This window comes from Acomys russatus, chromosome 29, assembly GCF_903995435.1.
Source record: "Acomys russatus chromosome 29, mAcoRus1.1, whole genome shotgun sequence".
NCBI lineage: Eukaryota > Metazoa > Chordata > Mammalia > Rodentia > Muridae > Acomys > Acomys russatus.
The window spans coordinates 33,484,431-33,508,795 of NC_067165.1; the positions used below are offsets into that span (position 1 = coordinate 33,484,431).

General features: G+C 49.6%; 1 protein-coding gene across 1 annotated transcript in view; it reads left to right on the forward strand.

Annotated features, from left to right (window-relative positions):
• Positions 1 to 24,365, forward strand: part of Tmco4 (transmembrane and coiled-coil domains 4) — an 81,452-nt gene that overhangs the window by 51,673 nt on the left and 5,414 nt on the right. The window contains exon 12 of the mRNA XM_051171579.1: positions 23,758 to 23,875. Within this exon, the coding sequence (XP_051027536.1) occupies positions 23,758 to 23,875 (118 nt within the window). The remainder of the gene's footprint in view (positions 1 to 23,757; positions 23,876 to 24,365) is intronic.

Consider the following 24,365-nt stretch of genomic DNA (forward strand, 5'->3'; position numbering starts at 1 on the left):
TCTTCTAAGAGGCCATATTCAACCTACCATAGATACCCTTGGGGCGTGTAAGGCCCTGTATCATTCCCTCTGTATTAAAGCAGTAGAAAGGCTGAGAGGCCCTGCCACTGGCAAGGGGGTGGGGGTGGGGGAGGGAGCTGCAGGACATGATGCTAGCTCTGTTCAACTCCATCAGCAGAAGCTCTGAGGGAGGAAGCTTATCTGGGGAGTGAGCTGCAGAGCATTCTTGCTGGCACACAGGCTTCCCTGATCCCCCACCTCCTGGTGACACATAGAGATGTAAGACACTGAGGACAAGAGAAAGATCTGAACAAGAATTCCTGCACACACAGCAGGGCAGCAGATAGGCGAGGAGTAGCTGCAGTAGCAACCACAGTTCTTGGGGCCTCACTAAGCACCACCCTGAGCCTCATTCTCCCCAATTACAGAACTGAGGGCCCTGCCCATGTTCTGAGGAGCAGCTGAGGTATCCATCCAGTGTTTGGCCAACTTTCACACCAATCAGTGAAATGTCATAGGAAGCCCCTACTCACCAGATTCTGCTCACCCAAAGCCGCCCCTCCCCTAGTCAGCCCAAGCACAAGACACAATTGTTCCCCCAACCAGCCATAGCAGCAAGGAAAGATGGGATGCCTGACAGCAGCTGGACCTGAAAAGGCCAGGATTCACTTCAGCTCTGGCATTACTAGAGGGCCCTGGAAAAGTCCCTGAGCTCAGGAGTATGGTCCGTCCAGCCTTATCCTTTGTCTATGGCCTCTCTCTCGCTCTCTCTCTCTCTCTCTCTCTCTCTCTCTCTCTCTCTCTCTCTCTCTCTCTCTCTCTCTCCCATCAGACAGACAGTAGAGGCTCTTTTCCAGGTTGCAGACAACATGGACATCACTACCCATGGCATTGGCCACAGAAGGTCCACACTTGGGCCCCTCCTCCCACCCCGCTCCCCGGTCTCCTTTACTTTGCAGCAACCTTTCTTCCCCTGCTTGTATCTAGTCAGTGCAAGCAACGGGAAGGCGCTGTGGTCACATAGCTCTTGTTTATCTGCAGCCACTATGCAAAAGGGCCTGGAAGCCAACTCTGGAAAAATCAAGGCTGAGGTCAGAGGTCAGGCAAGAGCCAGCAAGGAAGTAGGGATGAAAATTAAAGATGGAAGACATTGGACATCTCTTTCCCCTCTTGGTTACCACAGACAGACAGACAGACAGCAAGTCAATCTACCTGTCTCTGGTAACCCACCTGGGATGTTCTGGACTGCTGGGTAAACCCCCAAAGAGACACTATGTCATCCTTTCCTCAGCTCTTTGCCAACCCTGCCTCCTTCCATGACAGCTTTGAGTCCCAACAACTCTGAGATGCTGCATCCTATATTGCTACTTTATGCAAATGATCAATGCATTGCCTATCTCAGGAGAAGACAGGGGAGACCTAACAAGTGGTGAAAACATACACGTTCTAAAGAGGGCAGAGGGATGTATCAGTTAGCTATGGCTGCAGTGAACGCTGCATAACAAAACTCTCCTAGATGCAAAGGGATGCAACACAATATTCTTAGGCTGGCTGTGGCTCGATTGATTTGTCGTGGGCTCTGTTCTGGATGTCAAGTCAGTGGGCCTTGCTTGCCAGGAACTGGCTAGATTTAGGTTCTTTCTGTGTGTGCTTGTCCTTGGAAGGTTGTGGGGACAGTGGCCATCTGGGATGTGCCCTGCTCTGGGAACTCCCAACACCAAGGAAACAGGCAGACACACATAAGACAACCTCCTCTTATATTGTAGACCCCAGCATGCTGTCTGTTGTTAGAGAGTGCTATAAAAACCACCTCTCCACTGCAAAGCCCGACCGCTTGCCATCGGCCACCCAGGCTCTGGGCTGCTCTCTGAGGCTGCTCCTTGAGAGGCCTTTGGAACTCTGCCATCCTTTGTACCGTTGTCACGTCCCCATCCGGTGCACAAACCATGCACCTGCTCTTTACATACGGTGACACGTGCTTGCCAATAGACGCGGTTCTTCACGGAGGCGAGAGGAAAGGCAGCCTCTGCCTCCAGATGGTACAAATTACACCTTACCTTCAGGTCCATCTAGTGCAGCGGTTCTCAATCTTCCTGAGGCTGTGACCCTTTAGCCCCGTTCCTCGTGTCGTGGTGACCGCCCCCCCCCCGAACCAACCAAAAAAAAAAAAAAATCATTTCGTTGCTACTTCACAACTGTAATTTTGCTACTGTTATAAACAGTAATGTAAATATCTGATAGGCAGGATGTCTGACTTCAAACCTCCAAAGGGGTCACAACCCACAGGTTGAGAACCACTGGTCTAATGCAAGCCAGGCTTTAGTTCTCTTGCTGGGTACCTGGAATCCAATCACCGTTTAACTTGCTCGCTGGGAATAAGACTGCCCAGCCGCTGCCTCGCCTGCACACAGCCTTTGGTGGTAGTGGCACCCAGAGCAACTGTCTCTTTGAGTCTTCCTCACCTTTCCTGGCCTGCTGGTCAGAATGCTAAACACACTCCTGTTACAGATGGGCATGGGACTGGTGGCCACTTACCAAATCTCTCCGTGCCTCAGGGTCATCACCTAATTATAGGACTTTGTATACTCACCCTCAGGGTAATAAGGGATTAAAATGAGGAGATCCCAAGTATGGAAGTAGCTGGCTCCAACCCATGTGTGCAGCAAAGACTTATTTCTATCCGTAAGCTCTAACATGAGATTGTACAGGGCACAGGATTGGGGGAAGTGCCCTGTATAGGGAGGGAGGGAGACCTTGAGCTTTGAAGTGTTCACTTCCCAGCCTCACAATGGACGTGAACTCCAGATGAGCAAAGTCTGGTCCATGCCATGTCACCCCACTTCCTGGCATGTTGGGGTGTACAGCACAGGTGGGAGCTTGACTTGGGGCCAGGGTAGCAAACAAGATCGCCTGCCTGTGAGTGGGTGTGCACTGGCAACAGCGCCTCTGAGCTCGTGTTTTGTCATTTCAGCCCCACACACAGCAGCCACCCCAGGGGAGTGGTGGCTTGTGCGTGTGCACTCTCTCTCTCTCACTCTTTCTCTCTCTCTCTCTCTGTCTCTCTCTCTCTCTCTCCTCCTATCTCTCATCTCCTCTCTCTTCTACTCCTCTACTCTCTGTGTGTGTGTGTGTGTGTGTGTGTGTGTGTCTCTCTCTCTCTGTCTCTCTGTCTCTCTCTCTCTGTCTCTCTCTGTCTCTCTCTCTCTCTCTGTCTCTCCTTCATAGATGAGAATCAGTGAGAGGGTCATCCACAGGATCTTAAGGCAGAGCCAGTGCCCTTCCTCGGAACTGCAGTGCTGTCTAGAGAGGCCACACACCCCAGCCGATGGCAGGCATCGTGCTGTGGGGGCTTTCGGAGAGGGTTTCTGGGATAGATCTCAGCATAGGCAACGGTGGGGTTCCAGAGTGTACCTGAAAGGGGTGGTGCTTGGGGTTTCTGCAGCCTACAGAAGAAGCCTGATGTGGGATGGTGGGGGATGCTGACATGCTGGAATGTGGGTGGGTCTGGCACCGCCCCGACTGGTTGGATGCTGGGGAACCCTGAAGTCTCTGAATCACGGAACAAATGAGCGGTTGAATCCATCCCACAAGTGAGTTGCATGCTCACTCCCACACCTGTGCACACACAGCAGCTCCCCATCCCACTTCTCAGAGACACCCGAGGCCCACAGGTGACCTCCCTTCCAGCATCTTCTCTACCACCTGCTGCCCGCTCTGTGGAGCTGCAGCCACTCTCAGCTGTTCCCAGCCAACCTGTGCTTCCTCGAGGTGCCCTCCCATGTCTGCTCCCAACAACTCCCCCCAGCGCAGGCCTTGCTCCGTCTGAGCGGTTCTTCTCCAACAGTTTCTCCATCAGTAGCAGCAATCACATTTACAGTAACTGTATTTTCCTGCACTGGAGGTAGAGAGCTCTCCACACAGTGGCTCTGTGAGAGAGCACCGATTAGCTTTGCCCTTCCCACAGATGGAAGTCAATGAAGCGCAGAGCTGACTGAGGAGCCTGGATCACAGGCGGGTAGGTGGAGAAGGCAGCCCAGCAGAGGCCTTGTGACATCCACCCCAACGCTAGACTGCAATTCCAGGCTACTCTTTACTCTCCCCAGAAGCCCTCCCCACCACTTACTTATTTGCACACTGTCCTACAGGCCCGTGAGTAAACTGTAGCCTAGGAGTGCACCTCAGAGACACCTGGTCACAGGGCCAGCAGGATAGCTCAGCAGGGGCGGGGAGGGGGGTGTCTGTCACCAAGACCTGAGCTCATTCCAACTCAATAGTGGAAGGTAAGAACAAACACCTTCTTTCACCTTCACCTTGGTTGAGAATCCCCCCCCCAGCCCCCCAGAGCTGGAAATGCTGTTGTTGTACATCCAGAGTCCCCCAGAGCCTGTTAAGCCTCTGCCAGGCTCCCCTCCACCCTCCCAACACAGGCTCATCCTTATGTCCTTCTCCTCAAGGTGCTGGGGCAGGAGGGGAGAGGCAGACTGTGCTTGTGTTTCATGTTCTTTGTGAGGAAAATGCCATAGACCTCAGGTGTTGCTACTCACAGTTCACAGGGGTCCCTCAACAGCCTGACTTGCCCTTCCCTCAAGCTCAGCGTGGTAATCTTCCTTTCAGCTATGTGTCACTTGCAAGTCACTTGAGCATAGGGATCTCTCTCACTGACTTCTGTGTCCCCTGTACCTGGGATAAATCCATAACTGTACACTCTAGGACTGATTTGAACGTGAGGTCTACCAAGCCATCACAGTGTATCAGTCAGCATAGACCAGGTTACAGGGTACTAACAAACATTCCCAACTCTCTTTTTTAAAACTTTTTATATTTTTCATGTGTGGTATGTACATGCATTCATGTTTTCATGTATGTGGGGTACACATGCATGTGTGCATGTTCATGTGAAAGCCCCAGGTTGATGTGTAGGATTGTACTCAAAACACTCTTTTTCCTTATCCACTGAGGTACAGCCACACCTCAATCCCAGAGCTTTTGGATATGCCAGGCACCACGAGCCAGCTTGCTCCGGGCATCCTTTGCCTCTGCCTTCTGAAGCTGGGATCATGAAGGGGCAGCCAGGCCCACCTGGACTTTTCATGGGTTCTGATCTGAACCCCCAATCCTTACACTTGCTGGGCAAGCACATTCACACTGAGCTGTCTTCCCAGCCCCAACACCCCCTACTCTTTTTATTGTATTTATTTTATATGATGAGTATTTGGCCTGCATGTTTGCCTGAGCGCCACATGTGTGCCTGGTGCCCAGGGAGGCCAAAGGAGAAAGTAGAAGACCCCCCCACCCCCAAACTGGAGTCAGAAACAGTTGTGAACCCCATGTGGGAGCTGAGAATTGAACCTGGGTCCTCTGGAAGAATAACCAGTGCTCTTAACCACTGAGCCATCTCTCCAGCCCAGCCTCTCCCACTCTTAATGCTATAGCACGACTGAGAGTTTTCTGCTGCCTGTCCACTGTAGATTGACCAGCATGCTACTAGCTGTAATCACTCAGGCTCTCACTGAGTGCGTGCCTCCTCTGTAAGGTCACAGAATGTGAGCTATGCTCCGGCCCGTAAAGCGCTTTTGTCTAAAAGTACCACGTGCCACATTTCATTGGCAAAAGCAAGGACCACAGATATCCTTAACACCCAGGAGGGGCAGGTGGGTGGCCTCCTACCGGGTGTTGGAAAGGCCGGAAGCCAGGGCCATCTGAACTGCCTGAGTCCTCCATCTACTGTGAGGCCTCAGGGTTCCACAACACAACCCTACAGGCAGGCTCTGTTTCCTGAACCCACACTGGAAACCAGCAGCCAAGAGACCTTGGTGGGATCCTGGCCTCTGTCATGAATTCTCAGATAACAAGCTGGCCAAGACAAGATGGGTTCCGCCTTAGTTACTCTTCTGTACCTCTAAGGAGACCATGGCCAAGACAACTCTTCTAAAAGGAAGCATGCAATTTGGGGGGCTTGCTTACAGTGCCAGAGGGTGAGTCTGTGACCACCATGGTGGGAAGCAGGCAGGCAGGCATGGCGCTGGAACAGTAGCTGAGAGCGTCGCAACCTGATCTGCAGGCAGCAGGCAGAGAGAGAGACAGACAGAGAGACAGAGGGAAAGGCAGACACTAGGGCTGACATGGGCTTTTGAAACCTCAAAGTCCACCCTCTAGTGACACACTTCCCCCAACAAGGCCTCGCCCCATAATGCTTCTAATCCTTCTCAAGCAGTTCCACCCCCTGGTGACCAAGCATTCAGATATATGAACCTGAGGGCTATTCTCATTCGGACACAGGCCTGAGCCTCAGTTTCCTTGTCTACAAAAGGAAAAATAAAAAATAAATTTGAAAAATAAATTTGAAAAAAGCTCTCCCTCATAGAACAGTCCTTCCAGTTTGAAAAGTGTAGGAAACCTCTATAGGAAGCCTAAGAGAAGCAATCCCTAAGGTCCTTGCAGGAGGGGTATGGGAGGAGCCTCAGTGGGTGGGTCCCAGGGTCTCAGAAGCCCAGCCACCAGCTCTCCTGCAGCACACAGGGTATCACCAGCCAAGGAGCAGAGCGAGAGCCAGTGCCCAGCCTTGGGTGCCGAGAGACTGGGAGTGGGGCCAGCAGATCCCAGGCAAAACGAGGGTTGCTTTGATAACCCTTGGCTCTAGACTGTGCCCATATGCAAGAAATCAAAGGGGATGGTGACAGTGATTGGATACAGAGGGGACTAAGAGGCACTGGGTTTATAACAGGAATGGCTGCTATAGTCCCCCTGGGACAGTCCAACCCTCTGCTCCTTCCTCCAATTAGACTTTAATACATGTTCTCACCCAGCCTATGAGACAGGTAACTCTGTCTGTTTTCTACATGCAAACTGGGATTTAGAGATGGTGAGGCAGGGGCTGGAGACATGGCTCAGTGAGTGGCGTGCCTGCTGTGCAAGCCTGGGGGACCTGAGTTTGATTCCCCCGAACCTACATAAGAAGCATTTTGCGAGCCGGGCGTGGTGGCACATACCTTTACTCCCAGCATTTGGGAGGCAGAGGCAGAGGCAGAGGCAGGTGGATCTTTGTGAGTTCGAGGACAGCCTGGTCTACAAGTGAGTCCAGGACAGTCAAGGCTACCCAGAGAAACCCTGTCTTGAAAAAAAAAAATGGCCATGGAGATGTGTAATCCCAGGGCTGTGGAGGCTAAGCCGAGTGGAGGCACATTTGTAGGCTCCACTGGCCAATCAGTCTAGTTAAAAATAAAAAAAAAGTGAGGTGGACAGTCTGAGGAGCAACCCTGAAGTTAACCTCTGACCTCCATACACAAGCATACATATACACATTAAGAGTCACAAAGATGGAGAAGGCGGACCCCCTGGGTCTTTCTCCAACTCTGGAGCTCCTATTTAGTTCACTGTAGGGTTTTATTGCAGCCTCTTCTGGCGGTGTGCCTTCAGCCCCAGCCACATCCCAGGTCAGATCACAGTGCTGTCGTCCAGGAAGTGCCTATTGTGTGCCAAATTCTATACCAAGCTGTGGAGAGATGGCTGCGACAGCCTCACTCTCAAGGGGCTTAGTCAGGTGAAATAAACAGCCCTCCCAGAGGCATAGGTTGGGATCTTGAGTGTGGGGAGGGGGGCATGGTTAGCAGTGGGGGAGTGCTCATCAACCTGGCTGCTGGCACACAGCAGACACTTTGAAAACGGGTGCTCTTCCTGCCTTTCACATCACCTTATTATAGCCATAGTCACCAAAGCCAGCTTCCAGGACCAAATTCCTGCCTCCACAATAGGCCCTATTTGTCTGGCCTCCTCTGTATTTCCAGCTTCTGCCTCAGAGCTTGGCATGTTAGCAACTGGCTTAGGAATGAGCTATATGAAAAACAGCCATGAAGCACGCTGTGAGTCCTTCCTACGGAAGGATACACCTAAGGCCTTCGGAGGAGAGGGCCAAGGTCAAAAGACATCCCAGTACACAGGACACCTGGGTCATCTAATTGGGCTATTGTCCAAGCCTCCCAGCGACCCTGTTACACCAAGACATTCCACCCTAGACTGCCCAGCAGTCCACCTGCCCCACCCCACCTACCTTCCCAAAACCCAGACAGGAAGCACACCTGCCAAACGAGCAGGAAATGAGCAGAGTGGGAATTGCTGGAGATAACCGCCCCCCCCCCCCCGAGACAATAGTTCTATCTCCCAGCCAAGGGCATCAACTCACTTTGGGAATGGTGCCAGCTGGTGACAGGGGTAAGGGTGATGGTCCTGGCTGCTAAGAAGAGCCTCCATTGGAGCACTCACTAAGACCCTAGGCCCTTGATCATAATGGACTGTTCCTTTTTTTTTTTCCCCCTGTGTATTTGCTTTGAAAAAAATTTTTAAATTGGCCAGTTGGAAAGGGAGTTCAGTTCAGACTGACTCATACTCGCTGGCTTAGCCAGGAAAAAGCCCTGTGAACCAAGAAATCAATTCCTGCTTCAGCTTATTTATGCATTTATTCTTCTCCTCATTCCAGAGGGACTTGAAGAAAATTAATTAAGGGCACTACATATTGTCTCTGCCTGGTGGCCCCTGTCCATGAAGTCAAGGCTGAGCCAGCGCGCCTCAGGGCATATTTGCTAAGCAATTACAAAGCCTGTTTCTGCTGGACCCTGGGGTCCCTCACTTCTGTCCGACCAGCTGTCCCTTCCCCATCTGCAGACTCCTTTTGTCACTCTTCAAAGTGTCTTCAAGGTGCAGGACAACAGGGGAGAGTAACAGGAGCAAAGGAGCACTGGATGGAGAGCCTAGAGATCTGAGTTCAAGTCCACACTCTGCTGGTTCCTGTCTGGGTGACCTTGGGCAAGTCACCTCAACCTCCAACTTGGTAAAAGGAATATCTGCCAAAGTTATTCTGTGTTTTAACAGTTGCCACTTGGCCACTTACTGGCTGTGGACTATGTGACAGGCCATATCCGAAGGGCTTTACCTGTTTTCTCTCACTGAGTACAGCAGGGAGCATCACTATCCCCATCGTGCCTCTGATGCAGTGAAGACCACAAAATACATTGATGTGGGTAGCAGAAATGGCATGTGACGTGACGGCAAAGCGTCTGCCTAGCAAGCAAAAGGCCCTGGGTTCAAAACCCAGTACCATAAAGAGAAGGGTGGGGAGGTATAGGAGATATGAAGCCATCAGGAAATTTTCATGCAAGAGCTGAGCCTAGATCTATCAGACGTACCCATGCTAAGCCTGCATCCAAACCCAGCTGTGCTATTCCCAGCTGAATAAGCAAATTCCACATTTGATACACAAGCCTTAGTCTCCTGAGACAATGGGCCCAGCAATGCTTTCTTCATGTGACTAGCCATAAAGTTAAGTGGAAGAGCATCTCTAAATGTGGCTGGTCAGGAAGAAGTAGCCAAGCAGGAGCATTTGTCACTGTCACTATCACTCTGTGTCTCAGTTAGCGCTTCCCTCACTGTGATAAGCATCATGACCAAAACCAATTTGGGGAGAAAAAAGTTTGTTTCACCTACAGTCCCTCACTGAGGGAAGGCAAGACAGGAACTCAAGGCAGGAACCTGGGGTCAGGAACTGATACAGCCTGGAGGAACACTGCCCACTGCCTTGCTCCCGGTGCCTTCCTCGACCTACTTTGTGTTTCGTTGATTGGTTTGGGTTTTTTGTTTTGTTTTGTTTTGTTTTTATTGGTTTGGTTTGGTTTGGTTTGGTTTGGTTTGGTTTGGTTTGGTTTTTCAAGACAGAGTTTCTCTGTGTATCTCTGGCTGCCCTGGAACTTGCGCTGTAGAGCAGACAGGCCTTGAACTCACAGAGATCCACCTGCCTCTCACCACCCACAGTAGGATGAGCCCTACCACATCATCAGTCAACAAGACGCCCCTGAGACCTGCTCACAGGCCGATCCTGTTTTCTCAATTGAAGTTCTTCTTTCCAGTTGACTCCAGCTTGTGTCAAGATGGAAGGGGGGGAGCAAGCGGGAGGAGGAGCAGACACCATGTGTTTCTCTGTTATTAGCCTGTGCAGTAATTGAGCTATGAATTTAGCTATTAGCTTCCTCTTAGTCAAAGCAAAAAAAAAAAAAAAGGACTGACGAGGCCATGTGTGGGGACGGCGGAGATGCCAGCTCCACTGAGGACAAGGCTTTCCAATTCAACCTAACACTTGCTGTTTCCTTAAAGGGCCTAGGTGCTCTGTTTGGATTTAATTAGGCAGCATAGCTTTAGCATCTCTGCCTTTTGCTCATTAGAAAGGTCAGGCTGGAGGCTTCAAACCGGGAGCTGTGGGCACAGAGTCAGGCCGGAAAGATCTTTATCAGCTTGAACCGAGAGCTGCACTGGGGAACTACAGCAGGGACTTCTTCGGATAATTACTGCTGCAACTTTGGTGAGCACCTGGGGACCTGAAGACTTAATTAGGCCACAAGTCCGGAGTCTTCCGTCTGCTTAGTTTTGCATTTTGTAACCCGGTGGCTGTTAGCTGATGCACCTTCGTGGGCCTGTCCTGTACAAACAACAGACTCAGAGAGAGAGCACAGGGTAGAATTAGTCAGTCCTCCTTGGTCTCTGCGGAACCCCTTTCCAGTGTGCCAAGGAGGGGAAGAGGCTGGTGTGCCCAGAGCACAGAACCACAGGGGACAGCCATCCATGCAGCAGTCTTCCTCCCTACCAGGCAGCACCTCGAACAGTGACTTCTCCCTTCTCCCCACTCCCTCCCCTTACCAGCTCCCTCCCACTCTGCCTCCCTTTTCCTCTCTTTCTCCCTCCCCACTCAACACCACCCGCCGCCCCCCCCCCCGACGATTATCCCTGTTTTCTGGAGAATAATCTCAGAAAACTCAAGGGTATTGGTCCAGCAGGCCCAGCAGGTCCAGCCCTTGCTGACACCCACATCAGGGTTCTTCGTAGTGTCCCATGAGGGCTCCTAGGAGGGGCCACATCCCCAGTGTGCACCGATTTGTAGAGTGTACCTTTCCTGTAGGGTTCTAAGGCCCTGCCCTACTTTGCTACTTTAAGACTCCCTCGGTGCTGTGGTCAGCACAGCTCCACCTTGGTGCGGCTTTGGGGGGGGCACACTTCACAGTGTTCGGGGGGGGGGGGCGGAAGGGAACCACTCCCTGTGGCCCGGTCTCTAAAGCCAGCTTCTAGAGCAGTGGTTCTCAACCTTCCTAACACTGCAACCCTTTCACACGGCTCCTCGTGTTGTGGTGACTCCCTCCCAACCATAAAAATTATTTTGTTTCTACGCCATAACTGTAACTTTGCTACCGTTGTGAATTGTAGTGTCACTATCTAATATGCAGGATATCTGAGATGTGAGCCCTTAAAAAAAAAAGGTTAGTGACTCCAGGGGTTGAGACCCACAGATTGAAAAGCACTATCTGGAGAGCCTGCCTTGCATTGAGAGCCTGTCCTGAACTCAGCCACTGGTCGGGGTTCCTGAGAAATGGGCACCAGTGTTATCCGCGCTGTCATTTTTCTGATAGACGTTTATTAGACACCAAATCTTCAAAGCAGGGAGGGGGTTGATATTTACCTGTTTGACAGCTGTTTCCTGACAGCCTGCAAATTCAGGGCTCTCCTGACCTGTTCTAGAAGAGACTATGATGGGATGTGGTGTTCGTCTCTTTTCTTGTCATTGTGACCAAATCCCAAAGGAAAGCAGGAGGAAAGGGCTTATTTTTTGGCTTGTGGGATGAGGGCACAGGAGTGTTTTCTCTGGGCTTAAGGGATGCCACCAGTCACTGGAGACCCTTCCTCAATGCGGACCAAGGCTTGGGAGGTCCACGGACACATGTGTGTTTCAGGGATACACACACACACACACACACACACACACACACACACACACACACACACGGCTGGGTGGGTCTCAGTATCTCCACTAGCATCCAGAGCCCCACAGACACAGCACTGTTCAGCCAAGGCAGCAGCATAGCTCTCTGCGGCATCCGCGGGAGCCATTCCGGAAATGGAGCAAAGAGTGCGGCAAAGCTTTGGCCTGTGCAGTCCCAGCTATTCTGGCAGGAGGCTGAGGCAAGAGGAATATTTGGGAGTTCAAGGCCAACCTGGACAACAAAGTGAGACCCCATCTTCTTTAAAAGGGGGAAGACAGGTAGGCATGATGGTGCACGCCTTTAATGTCAGAGGCAGCTAGATCTCTATGAATTTGAGGCCAGTCTACATAGTGTACACTAGTCTACATAGTGTAATCCAGGACAGCCATGGCTGCATGGTGAGATCCTGTCTCAAAAAATGTAAAAATAAATAAGTGAAAATATCTACAAGGGGAAGAAGCTGCATGTGTTGCAGCGAACCCACACAGCATGTGTGAGGCCCTGGGTTCAAGCCTCATCCATGCCAAAATGAAATAAACCAAAATAAATAAATGCATATGTAAATAAATACTGGATGCAGTAGCTCACGCCTGCACTCAGGGAGGAGAGTTACCACAAATTCAAGGTCAGCCTGAGCTACACAGGGAGTTCCAGGCCAGCCTGGGCTACAGATAAGCTCCTGACTTAACAAGAGAGCAAAAGTGAGAGAGAGTGAACCAGAAAGCGGAAGGAGCAGCCAGAAATAGGTCTATATTAGCATTTTTCTAGAGTGGCAATTGTGTAGACTAATTAGCTTCCCCACTAATTAGCAGTGTAAATTCTCCCATTACAAATAACCCATAAATGCTAATTAAGTTGCAGCAGACACTCCTTGAAGTGCTGAGCTGAGCTCCCAAGAAGTAAAGAAACAAGAAAGGAGCAGAAAACTTATTGAGAGGGTGTGAGGGCACAGGCCTGTAACCCAGCACTCAGGAGGCTGAGGAGAAGGAAAACAAGCATCAGACCCAGGCCTCATCCTTAAAAAACCAGCACATACTCAGAGGAAGGATAGCAGGCTACCAAGAAGAGACTTGATACCCTATGAGCATATTCAGGGGGAATAGGTCCCCCTCAGTCACAGTCATAGGGGAAGGGAGTAAGGGGGAAATGGGAGGGAGGGAGGAATGGGAGGATATAAGGAATGGGATAACAATTGAGGTGTAATATGAATAAATTAGTAAAACATATTTTTTTAAAAAACAGCACATTACAGTTAGTAAAGGCGTAGGTTTAAAGACTGAAGATAAGTTAAAAAAAAAAAAAAGGACCAGAGGTGTGTGGCACACACCTTTAATGCCAGTGCTTGGGAGCCAGAGTTTGAAGCCAGCCTGCCTGATCTACAAATCGACTTCCAGGTCTACATAGTGAGACTCTGCCTAAAAAAAAAAATAATAAATAATAAAAAATATAAAATAATTTTTAAAAGGCCAGAGGGGAGGTAGTGCAGCCCCTTCATCCCAGCACCCAGGAGGCTGAAGCAGGGCCGTGAGTTCCAGGCCAGCCTGGGTTTCATATAGAGATTCTGTCTGACAAGAAAAAAGGCAGAAGAAAAGAGAAAGATTAACAAGACACTAGAAAAATAAAAAATAATGAGGCTGGCAGTGGTGGCACACACTTTTAATCCCAGCACTTGGGAGGCAGAGGCAGGTGGATCTCTGAGTTCAAAGCTAGCGTGGTCTACAGAGTGAGTTTCAGGACAGCCAGAGCTACATAGAGAAACTCTGCCTCACAAAAACCAAAAATAAATAAATAAATAAATAAACTGATGAGAGGTTTGAAAATAAATGAAATGAAATGTCTGGAAAGAAGGAAGCAGTATGAGAATTGTGCTGGATGCTTCAATAGCAGGTTAGAGAAAAAGAGAAATCTCTGCAAGACCGATTTGTAGAAATTACCCACAGTGCATCATGGGGGGGCAGTAAGGAAGTGGAAAAAAAGGAAAGAGGAAGTTCTTTGGTCACCTAATACAAAATCTGAAAGAAGAGTGGGAAGGAGAGAGGGAGTTTAATGCCTGAGAATTTTCCAGAAGTGAGTCCTTGCCTTCAGGGAGCACCTATGCCTGGTTAGTAAACTTTTGAGAAGAAACACTGCTCCCGAGAGCCACCGGGCAGGGACGATTTGCCGCAGAGCAGTGACTTCCACCTGCTTTATATGCACGTGCACATAAACAGCCCATCTCTTCCCAGCTAGATGGCAGTGCTCAGTTTACAAGAAATCATATTTCCAGACTATGCACACTCAGTTAAGGGGCATCATGGTGCCTGCCTGGAATCCCAGCACCTGAGAGGTGGAGGCCAGCCTGGGCTACATAGTAAGCCTGGGGCGGGCCACCCTGGCTATGTGAGACCTTGTCGATAGATAGATAAATAACCTTTCTGATGGGAAATCCAAGGTCCTGTGTGTCAGAATATGACCACCAGCCAGCGACATTAGTCTAAAACCTCTTCAGTTTAGACTCAGGCAGATTCTTAAGACGAGGGCAAAAAGTCACGCTCTTCGCCACAATAGCTCAAGGATGGTTCCAGCCCAGTTGCTAATATTGTTCCCCTCTGAATTCTCTTGAGCTAGGCCTCCATAGTCCACATTTTCTCTCAGCACTGTTGTCTTCCAAGCTCCTCCTAGGATGGCAGGTTAAGCCTGGCTTATAGCAAACAACCACCTTCCTTGTCCAAAGTCCCCAAATCTTGTCTTCCTCCAATGAGCATCATGGTTAGACCTGTCCCAGCAATAGCCCACTCCCTGGTACCAACTTCTGTCTTAGTTTTTATTGCTATGATGATGAGACATCACAAGCAAGGCAATTTATGAAACAAAGAGTTTAATTCGAGGCTGACAGTTCCAAAGGGTGCGAGTTTAAGACCATCATGGTGGGTAGCATGGCTGCAGGCAAGCGGGCATGGCACTCTAGCAGTAGCTGAGAGCCCACATCTCAATTCACAAGCGTGAGACAGAGAGGGCTAGCTAGAAATGGTGTGGGCTTTTGAAACATCAAAGCCTACCTCCAGTGATACACCTCGTCCAGCAAGGCCACAGTCCCTAACCCTTCCCAAACAGTTCCACCAACTGGGCATCAAATATTCAAATATATGAGCCAATTGGGGCCATTCTTCCTCAAACCACCACCGAGTGTATTAAAAATCCAAAGACTAGGGAAATGCCTCTGTGGAGGAGTGCAAGGGCCTGGGTTCCACCCCCAATGGTGAGAAATAACAAATAGGAACTGTGTAGTAGGTCGTGGGCCTCTCTTTCTTAGCCCTATCTGTTCATCCACTTCTGTTTGGCATGTGGTTCAGATGTATCCTCAGGTCATCAGGTGTCAGTCTTGGAGTTTTTAGGCTGCCAGGATATCTCTCACAACCACCAAACTGGATGTAGCCATCTTTATGGGTACCTGTGATCTGTTTTTAATAACTCAATTTTGGAAGGCATCATAGTTGCCAAAACACATTTAATTCAAAATTGCATTAGATCAACCAGGGGAGTGAGAAAGGCAAGAGGGAGATGAAATGTAGAAAAAGCCAAATCCTAGCCAGGCTCAGTGGCACAGGCCTTTAATCCCAGCGTTTGGGAGGTAGAGACAGGCAGATCTCTGTGAGTTCAAGGCCAGCCAGGTCCACAAAGCAAGTCCAGAACATCCAAGGCTACACAGAGAAACCCTGTCTTGAAAAACAAACAACAAACAAACAAAGCCAAAGCCAACTTTTCCAAATAAGAGGTGATGATGGTTTAAAAAAAAAAAGAGCTAGGTATGGTGGCACACACTTGACGTCCCAGTACTCAGGACGCTGAGGCAGGAGAATTACAATTTCAAGACCAGCCTGGACTATGTATTTTGAGACTCTGTCTCACAGCGGGGGGGAAAAGCCTTAAAAGGGATATAGCAGAGGTGATGAGATGGTTCAGTGAGTAAAGTACCTGAAGCTGCAAATGCATGGCTGCGTACATCTGTGACTTGGGGACAAGCGGAAGACAGGTGGCACCTCAAAGCTTGCTGACCAGCGCAGCTAGCCAGTTAGTAAGCACCAGCTGCAGTGATCGATCCTATCTCCGTAATTGAGGAAGACACCCAGCGTCAACCTCCAGCCTCCACCGCATGTGCCTGTGCTATGTGCATATACTACACACACGGTTCTTTTAAAGGAAGAAAAGGGAACCAGGTGTGGTGGCGCACACCTTTATTCCCAGCATTCTGGAGGCAGAGGCAGGTGGGTCTCAATGAATTCTAGGCGTGTCTGTCAATAATGAGTTCCAAGTCAACAGGGGGCTACATAGTAAGAGCATTTCTCAGAAGCAGGGGAGAGGCCTGGAGAGAGGACCTAAATTTGATTCCCAGTGTCCACGTCTAGCCTCGTAACTGTCTGTAACTCTGGCTCCAAATGACTGAACACCTTTTCCTGGCAATCCATTGGGTACTGCACTGCACTCCTGTGTACATACACCTGACTTATATATGTGTGTGTATGTGTTTGTATGTACATATACATATGTATATATTGCACGTGCATACACATATATATGTGTGTGATAAAGTATTTTATTTATTTATTACATATTACACGTACAATGTTCTGCCTGCATGTGTGCCTGCACACCAGAAGAGGGCATCAGATCTCATTATAGATGGCTATGAGCCACCATGTGGTTGCTGGGAATTGAACTCAGGACCTTTGGAAGAGCAGCAAGTGCTCTTAACCTCTGAGCCATCTCTCCAGCCCTGTGATAAAGTATTTTCAAAGATTTATTTAAACACCCCAACTCTAGAGTCACTAGCTGGCTGAAAATTAGCTCGGCTGTCACCGGACGCCAGCAGAGATACACAGCAGCCAGTGGCCCAGCCAGATGGCCCTTTCATCTCCAGGATAACACACAATCACATTTGATGTGATTTATTTCCCAGCCATGAAACTGTACCCACCAGTGGCTTGAACCACCTTAAACCTAGCTTTAGCCTGCCTGGGAGGCAGCCAGGAGAGGCCAGGTGGAACAGATTAATTCTGAGGTTCCTGGGGTACAGTAATAGCCATCTCCCTCTGTGTGGTTATCAGAAAGCAGAAATGAAGGCTTACTTATCCGCTTGAGGAATTCATCCTAAATCCTGATTAGAAGGCCAAACAGGTTCCTAGGTAATTTCCCATCGGGGGGAGGGAAGAGACCTCCTTCTCCCAACTCATCTCTCTTCAGTTCCCCCGCCCCCCACGGAGTGTATGTGTGAATGTCTTTTCAGCGGGCTTGGTATGTCTTAGATTACATCACTTCCTTCAAGGCCTTTTTCTTGCAGATCTGCAGCCTGCAGTTGCTGCCTCCTCCTGCCCCATTCCCATCTTATCACTCTCTGCACACATGGACCCCTGCTGGGAGCCAGAAGATCCATCCGCTTTGCAGGTTCAGCTGAGGGAGTCTTATTACTGACAGTGTGACGGGCGTGTGGGTGTGTGCTTGCGCCTCTCTGGCCATTTGAGGAGACATCAAATGCTCTATGCACTCTGGCTTCCCTTTAACAAGGGCTGCTGGTGGGGAAGGGAGACTAGCAGAACTCCTCAGGCCGGCTATGCTGGCTTCTGTGGGTGAAGCTGGGCCCCGTGACATGCTCTTTAAATGCCTAGTTTTAGAGTGTGTACATACATAGTTTTCAAAACTGTTACTGAAAAGAGGCTGTCCCTTCTGGATCCTGGATAAGTTTTTTAAAAACTGAAGCCATTTCTAGGAGTGCCAAGTAGTGAAAATGCGACCCCAGGAGTCCAGGGTGAGCCAGCAAGGCAGCTGACAGGTGTAAACTGGTATCAAAATGCTGACAAAAGGAAAGAAAGAACTCTGCACAGCGACATGAATGTTCTTGAAGCTACTGAGTAAACACTTTTATTTGTTTGGTTTGTTTGTTTGTTTGTTTTTCGAGAGAAGGTATCTCTGTGTAGCCTTGGCTGTCCTGGACTTGCTTTGTAGACCAGGCTGGCCTCAAACTCACAACAATCCGCCTGCCTCTGCCTCCCAAGTGCTGGGATTAAAGACATGTGCCACCACACCCAGCCGAACGCTTCATTTTTTAAAACTTCTTTTTATTTTACTTTTCATTATATGTAGGGGTGTGAGTGCAGTCACCTGTGCATGACAGAAGAGGCTGTCAGGTCTACTAGTGTGGGAGGTTTAGGTGGTCATGAACTGCCCAGCATGGGTGCCGGGAACTGAACCAGGGTCCTCTGCAAGAACAACAAAAGCACTGAGAACCGCTGAGCCATCTCTCCAGCCCTCTGACTTGAACACTGGAAAGTAATAAGGGATTAGAGCTGTGGCTCAGTCGATAGAGTGCTTGCCTAGTGGGCATGAAGCCCTGAGTTCCATCCCCAATTCCTCCTAAGTCCAGAGTGGTGGCCCACACCTGTAATCCCAGCAGTGGGAAAGTAAAAGCAGGAAGATCGCAAGTTCAAAACCATCCTCAGCTTAGTCGTGAGCTAACCTAGGATATGTGCCATCCTGCCTCGAAACAAACAAAAATCCAACATAGGCAATGTTATATTGTGCTATGTGTATTTTCCCACAATTAAAATTTTAAAGCCAGGGATGGAGGGCGGCTGTAGCAGAATGTCTGCTTAACTCGCACTCAAAATTTTTTAACTGGTGCTGGCGAGTTGGCTCTGTGTTTTAGAGCACTTGCTGTGCTCACAGAGCACCCACATGAGGCAACTCACCACTTCCTATAACTCCACAGGATCCAGGGAGCCTTCTTCTGGCCTCTAGGGGCACCTGTGCACTCATGTGCATATTCATATGCAAAACACATAAGTAAAAATAAACTATCTTTCAAGAGAAGATTTTCTTTTTTTGGTTTTTTGAGACAGAGTTTCTTTGTGTCGCCTTGGCCATCCTGGACTCACTTTTGTAGACCAGGCTGGCCTCGAACGCACAGCGATCCACCTGCCTCTGCCTCCCGAGCGCTGGGATTAAAGGCGTGCGCCACCACGCCCGGCTTTTCAAGAGAAGATTTGAGAACAACAGTTAAGTACTCTCACAAGCTCCGTCTGCAGCTAGCATTCTCCAATTGCTTCTTGGGGCTTTGGTTTGACTTTTGAGAAAGGGTTTATATATTGCAAACTGACCTAGAACTAGCAGAATAGCTAAAGATGGCCTTAGTCTTAGTTACTGTTTCACTGCTGTGAGGAGACACCATGACCCAGACAACTTATCTTTTTTAAAGATTTATTTATTTATTTTATGTAGATGTGTGCTCTATCTGCATGTACACCTGCAGGCCAGAAGAGGGCATCAGATCCCAGTTTATAAATAGTTGTAAGCCACCATGTGGGTGCTGGGAATTGAACTCAGGACCTCTGGAAGAGCAGCCAGTGCTCTCAACCGGTGAGCCATCTCTCCAGCCCTCAAGACAACTTAGTAAAGAAAGCATTCAATCCGGGTCTTCCCTGTAGTTTCAGAGGGTTGGTCCATGAACAATGTTTGTGGGAACATGGCAACAGGCAACAGGCAGGCATGGTGCTGGAAAAGGATCTTAACATCTTGATGTTAAGCAGAAGGCGGAGAAAGAGAAGGAGTCTGAAAGTCCACCCAGTGACACACCTCCTCCAACAAGACCACGCCTCCTAATCCTTCCTAAACAGTTCCACCGGTGGGGAACGAAACATTCAAGTACAGGAGCCTCTGAGGGCCATTCTCATTCAAACCATGACAACCTTGAACTTTTGATCCTTTTGCCTCTGCCTCTCAGATGCTTACAGCCATCTGCCACCACACGCAGCTCGTGTGTGTGTGTGTGTGTGTGTGTGTGTGTGTGTGTGTGTGTGTGTGTAAATTGAGCCCCATCCCAGCCTTGAGTTCCATTTCAAATGGATCACTCCTGGCCTATGGAGTAACAGAACTGGCAAATACAAAGAGAACCGAGGAAGGAAGGGTGCCTGACCGCGCATGGACTGACAAAGTCCTGAGAGCAAAGGACAGAGGCTTGGCTGACAAGCTTTCCTTTTCAACCATAGGCACGGTGCCTGCTTACTGCCAACGTTATAGCGTGATGGAGGACTGCCCACCCCCATGGTAGAAGCAGAATACAAATAAAATATAAGGAGCTGTTTCAAAAAATGAGAAATCCAAGCACAGAAGCTGCCTGTGTCTGTGACTTCTGAACTTGAAGATAATCTCACCCCTTTTACATAAGATTTGAATATTTATAAGCTTCTGGGGGTGCGGGGCAGGGGGATGAAAGGCACATGCTAGACAAGTGCGCTACTGTTGAACAGCGTCCTCAGCCCTGTGGGTCTGCACCTAATGTCTCAAACTTTCACTGGAAGGAAAGCCAGAACCAGAAAAGGACTTTGGATAGACACTGTCCCCATAGCAAAAGAACAGCAAGGCTATTAAATGTTCAGCTCTCTGGCATCTTTATAACTTTACATTTTGTGTGTGTGTGTGTGTGTGTTGTTGTTGTTGTTGTTGTGTGTATATCGTGTGTATGTTCGTGTTGTGTATATATATGTATTATATATGTGTGTATGCATATATGTATATATATATGTGTGTAGGTGTGTATGCGTTTGTGTGTGTGTGTGTGCATGCATACATGCATGCCCCAGTTCCCATGTGGAAGAGAGAAGACAACTTGAGTTGGTCTCTCCTTCTACCATGTGGCTTCCTGGGATCAGCTCAGGCACCTTTACCCACTGAGCCATCTCATCAGCCCTCTGGCATCTCTCGTGGGTCTTGAACAGCGGGTGCATTCTGTGCTAACTCCACATCCTGGGAGGCTGACTGGACACTGAAGCTGCAACCTCATGAGGTTATTTTTTTCAACATAGGAACAGGAACTCTGGGCCTTGCACATGATGCAGAGGGCAAACCTTTTGCAAATCCCACGCAGTGAGCAAATCTTTAGAATGCAGCTTGTCTGAGAGTGGGAAAGGTGGGTTTAGTGAGGCAGCTTCCAGGTGGGCTTCGGCAATGGCGAAATGAGTGTCCAACCCAACCCGGTGTCCGCTCACTCTGCACAACCATAGGAAGAACAATGGCTTGTCTCCATCCAAGGTGAAAGCAGTTGCCTCTTTAGGCTTTTCTTCCCGCTCTCCCTGCGTCTACAGTGGCACAGAAACCCTGCTATTGCCCCTGCTGGCCACAAGGAGGTGTGGCACTCCACCCGCTGTCCCATGGCAGAAAGGTCATAGAGATGGAGTTCCCTAGAGCAAAGTAATGGTGTGGCCCAGAAGTCTTGGCCCAATGGTGACCAGAGGTCCACACAGTTTTGGCCTTCTTGGTTACAGCAACAGAATTGAGAATAGTCCTGGGGACCCCACAGTTATCGGGGTACTGTGGTCTGGATTCTCTGGCTGTGACACCTGGGTCTGGTGACATCTCCTCTCTGAGCCCTTTTTTGTTTTGTTTTGTTTTGTTTTTTAATGTATATGAGTGTTTTGCCTACACGTATGTCTGTGTACCACCTGCGTTCTTGGTATCCAGAGATGCCAGAAGAGGGCATTGGACCCCCTGGACTTGGAGTTACAGACAGTTGTGAGCCATGGTGTGGGTGTTGAGAATGAAACCCGGGTCCTCTGGAAGAGCAGCCAGTGCTCTAACCACAGAGCCATCTTGCCAGCCTCTCAGTCTTACATCAGAGCTTGAAAATTCTCAGAGAACTTAGTCCTGCGGGGGTTCCCAAACTCTGAGAAGCCTGGAACCCTTCACTCAAGCTCTGGAATCAAAGTGGGAAGGGCAGGGGCTGGAGAGATGGCTCAGCACTTAAGAGCACTGACTGCCCTTCCAAAAGACCCGGGTTCAATTCTCAGCATCCACACAACAGCTCACAACTGTCTGTAACTCCAAGAGCTGACAACCTCACCCAGGCATACGTGCAGGCAAAACACCAATGCACATAAAATTTAAAAAAAAAGAAAGAAAGAAAGTGGGAAGGGCGGGCTGGAGAGATGGCTCAGTGGTTAAGAGCACTGTCTGTTCTTCCAGAGGTCCTGAGTTCAATTCCCAGCAACCACATGGTGACTCACAACCACCTACAATGAGATCTGGTGTCCACTTCTGGCCTGCAGGTGACCATGCAGACAGAACGCTGTATAAATAATAAATAAATCTTTGAAGAAAAAAAAAAAAAGAAAGTGGGAAGGGCAAACAGAAACATCTTGCTTAGAAGGGTCCAGAGAGAGGACGCCACCTGCCCTGTGTCACTGGGCAAGAGGGTGGCGGAGCTAGGGGAAGCTGCTCTCCTAACACACTTTCCAGGACCAAGATGAGTGTGCAGCTTATGAGGTGCACAGGAGTGAGGTCGCAGAATCACAGGTGGGGAGTGGGGACGGGGTAGGCAATCAGGAACTCCCACTGTGTGCTCACACGGAGTGCGTATCCCTGTGCCATAGTCCGTCGCCATTATGTTGTCGGTGGTTTTTTCCTCCCGTCCCTTAGCGCCCAGAATAAATGACCCATGATATGTGTATATAAACACATAGGTCAAATAGCCAGGCTCTTCTCTGACTAGCTCATAACTTACAGTAACCCATTACACTAATCTACGTGCTGCCACATGACTGATTTACTGAGCCCAGCCACCAGGCATCCATTTTCCTCATCTTGGCGCTGAATCTCTCACACCTGTCTCTCTCCCAGAATCCCTTCTGCCTCCTGGAAGTCCTACCTATTTCCTGCCTCAGCCATAGGCCGTAGGTTTTTTAATCGACAGGTTATTGCATCTATACACTACACAAGGGATTTCCTCTACACTGTGTCTTGACCTCAGAAAGCCCCACAGCCCAGCATGTCACCATCATCTTCCTCCTTTAGTCTCAGAGAAGTTAAGTGACTTGACTCAAGTCACAGAACCCGGAAGCGTGTACATTGGGGTTTTTGAACCCAGTGTCAAAGCCCAGATGCCGCCTCTCCTATTCATTCACTCGTCATTCTTGAGGGTATGTCCAGTAGTTCTAGGCCCAGCCACGCAGCTGTGATAGGCTCATCCAACCCTGGTGTTTTGGAGGGGACAGATTAGTAAGCTTTGTGTGACAGAAGGAAAACAGGAATGGCCAGGCAATGGTGGTGGTGGCACATGCTTTAATTATATCCCTCTGGAGGCAGAAGTAGGGGGATCTCTGAATTCAAGGCCAGCCTGGTCTACAGGGTGAGTTCCAGGCCAGCCAAGGCTACACAAGAGAAACACTGTCTTGGAAAACAAAAAGCACAAAAAAAAAAGAAAAAAGAAAGAAAGGAAAAAAAAAAAAAAAAAAACAGGAAGGGACCAAGCAGCAGAGTGAGGAGGGAATGCACCTCCATTTTGCCAGAGAGTTCTCAGAGAGGGACCAGGGTGTCCCTCTGCAGACTGCCAGTTTCCAGTGTGTCTGAGCTCCAAGCAAGGCTGCCTACAGGACACCCAAGCACTTCTGGTGGACCAGGCCTGAAATATTCTGAATCATTATGTCAGAGAGGATGATGCCCCTATGCTCCAGAACCCATCGCCTCCATCTCTGCAGGCCGCTCAGCTCCCGGGAACCTGCTCAGGGAAGGCTCCAGTGCCTCCCTACTGATGTGCGTTGGTGCAGAGCCCAGTGGTCTCTCTGAAGGGGGACAGGTCCTCCATGTCCTCCGTGGGTGTGAGCTTCTGGGTGGTGTCTCCTACTCAGGTTGTGTCACTTGTAGTCTATTGTGACTATGTGACGTTTACCTTAACTGTGACAGTAACACTTGGCAGGAACAGACGAGGCATGTAAGGGTCTGACTCAGGGAATGGAACCCCCTGTAAATGTCAGCCCCCATTGCCTTGTGTGTGTATGACTGTGTGTGTGTGTGTGTGTGTGTGTGTGTGTGTGTGCACCACTCCCTTCCTTTCCCCATCTCAACTCATCCCACACCCTTACCCACAGTACTGTAACTCTCCCAACAGGACCCACTGTGTCCCAGAACACTGACAGACTCTTCTGGGCTCTCTCACCAGATTGCCAAGGGATCATCGAGGATGTGGTCCTTCTGGGTGCCCCAGTAGACGGAGACCCCAAGAACTGGGAGCCTTTCAGGAAGGTGGTGTCTGGGAGAATCGTCAATGGCTACTGCAGGTCTGTCTGAACCTCATGTCATGGGGGAGGTAACCACGTGTCCTAAGCTCCTAGTGTGCCCTTCTCATCTTTTCTGGAAACGAGAAGTCTCTATGCTAGAAGGTACCAGAAGCTGGTGACGGGCATGTCAGCAGTATGGGCAGGGCCAGGGGTTCAGATCTGGGAGGTACCCCACCCTGCAGGATGGCTGTTGGCAGGGGACAGGCTTGTAAGGCTCATCCTGTGTCAGGCCCAAGGTCACCTGCTGGTGGATTCTGCAGATCAGAGATGGAGGAAAAGCATACGGGTGACACCTGAGACCAAAAAACAAAAAGGGTTCAAATGGGTGCCCTTTGTGGGTATGGCTTGTGTGTGTGTGTGTGTGTGTGTGTGTGTGTGTGTGTGTGTGTGCCACTGGCGGTGGAGGTATCTGGGCTCCATTTTTGGAGCATGATTTCTGAGCAGGGGCGAGAAGAAGGAAGAAGAAGCTGGCAACGCAGAGAGCGCCTGG